The sequence below is a fragment of the Arachis duranensis genome, chromosome 7 (assembly GCF_000817695.3).
Source record: "Arachis duranensis cultivar V14167 chromosome 7, aradu.V14167.gnm2.J7QH, whole genome shotgun sequence".
NCBI lineage: Eukaryota > Viridiplantae > Streptophyta > Magnoliopsida > Fabales > Fabaceae > Arachis > Arachis duranensis.
In genome coordinates, this window is record NC_029778.3 from 34,809,977 (window position 1) to 34,811,498 (window position 1,522).

Genomic DNA, 1,522 nt, shown 5'->3' on the forward strand with positions numbered 1-1,522 from the left:
CAAGAACAACTTGAAGATCATGAAGAACACTATGAATGCATGGGATTTTCGAAAAAATGCAAGAAAAATTTTAAAAGCATGCAATTGACACCAAACTTAAAAATTAACACAAGACTCAAATAAGAAACACAAAATATTTTTGATTTTTATGATTTTCTAATTTTTTTGTATTTTTTTTTATTAATTTTTTCGAAAATATTTTTAAAGAAAACGAAAAAGAAAATAAAAAATTTTTGAAAAAGATTTTTGAAAAGAAAATTACCTAATCTGAGCAACAAGATGAACCGTCAGTTGTCCATACTCGAACAATCCCCGGCAACGGCGCCAAAAACTTGGTGGACGAAATTGTGATCCATGTTCTTTGATTTGCATTATTGTTGTGTTGTGGAATTTAGGATTTTTGGCACGAGTGTTCACAATTTGTTTCACAACTCCGTTCAACTAACCAGCAAGTGTACTGGGTCGTCCAAGTAATAAACCTTACGTGAGTAAGGGTCGAATCCACAGAGATTGTTGGTATGAAGCAAGCTATGGTCACCTTGTAAATCTCAGTCAGGCAGATTAAAATGGTTTGATGAGTTTTCGAATAATTAATAATAAAAAGGAATAAACAATAAAAGGGATAGAACACTTATGCAGATTCATTGGTGGGAATTTCAGATAAGCGGATGGAGATGCTGTAGAGCTCTTGGACGCCTGCTCTCCTACTGCTTCTACTCAGCGTCACAGTCATTCATTACCGGAATCCTACTCGGAATACCACAGACAAGGTGAGACTTTCCGGATTCCCAGGATCCTACTCGGAATACCACAGGCAAGGTGAGACTTTCCGGATCCTCATAAATGCCGCCATCTATCTAGCTTATACCACGAAGATTCTGTTGGGGAATCTAAGATATACACATTCAAGCTCTGTTGCATGTAGAACGTAAGTGGTTGTCAATCACGCGCGTTCATAAGTGAGAATAATAATGAGGGTTATCTGACTCATTACATTCATCATGTTCTTGGGTACGAATGAATATCTTGGAATAAGAATAAAAGAGATTTGAATAAAAGAAGATAGAATTGCATTAATACTTGAGGTACAGCAGAGCTCCACACCCTTAATCTATGGTGTGCAGAAACTCCACTATTGAAAATACATAAGTAAAGGGTTCAGGCATGGCCGAATGGCCAGACCCCTAACGTGATCAATGATCTCCTAAGATGAAGAATAAAACAAAACTGAGATCAAAGATGAGATCAAAGATGAGATCAAAGATGAGATCAAAGATGAGATCAAAGATGAGATCAAAGATGAGATCAAAGATGAGATCAAAGATGAGATCAAAGATGAGATCAAAGATGAGATCAAAGATGAGATCAAAGATGTCTAATACAATAGATAAATGTCCTATATATACTAGACTAGCTACTAGGGTTTACATGAGTAAGTAATTGATGCATAAATCCACTTCCGGGGCCCACTTGGTGTATGCTTGGGCTGAGCTTGATCTATCCACGAGCTGAGGCTTTTCTT

The 1,522-nt window shown here is 36.7% G+C and overlaps 1 protein-coding gene across 1 annotated transcript in view; it reads left to right on the plus strand.

The window, feature by feature from the left end:
• The window catches only part of LOC107458543 (uncharacterized), a 16,165-nt gene extending 14,786 nt beyond the window's left edge, over positions 1-1,379 (plus strand). The window contains exon 4 of the mRNA XM_016076745.2: positions 1,233-1,379. Within this exon, the coding sequence (XP_015932231.2) occupies positions 1,233-1,379 (147 nt within the window). The remainder of the gene's footprint in view (positions 1-1,232) is intronic.
• The last annotated feature ends 143 nt before the right edge of the window (positions 1,380-1,522 follow it).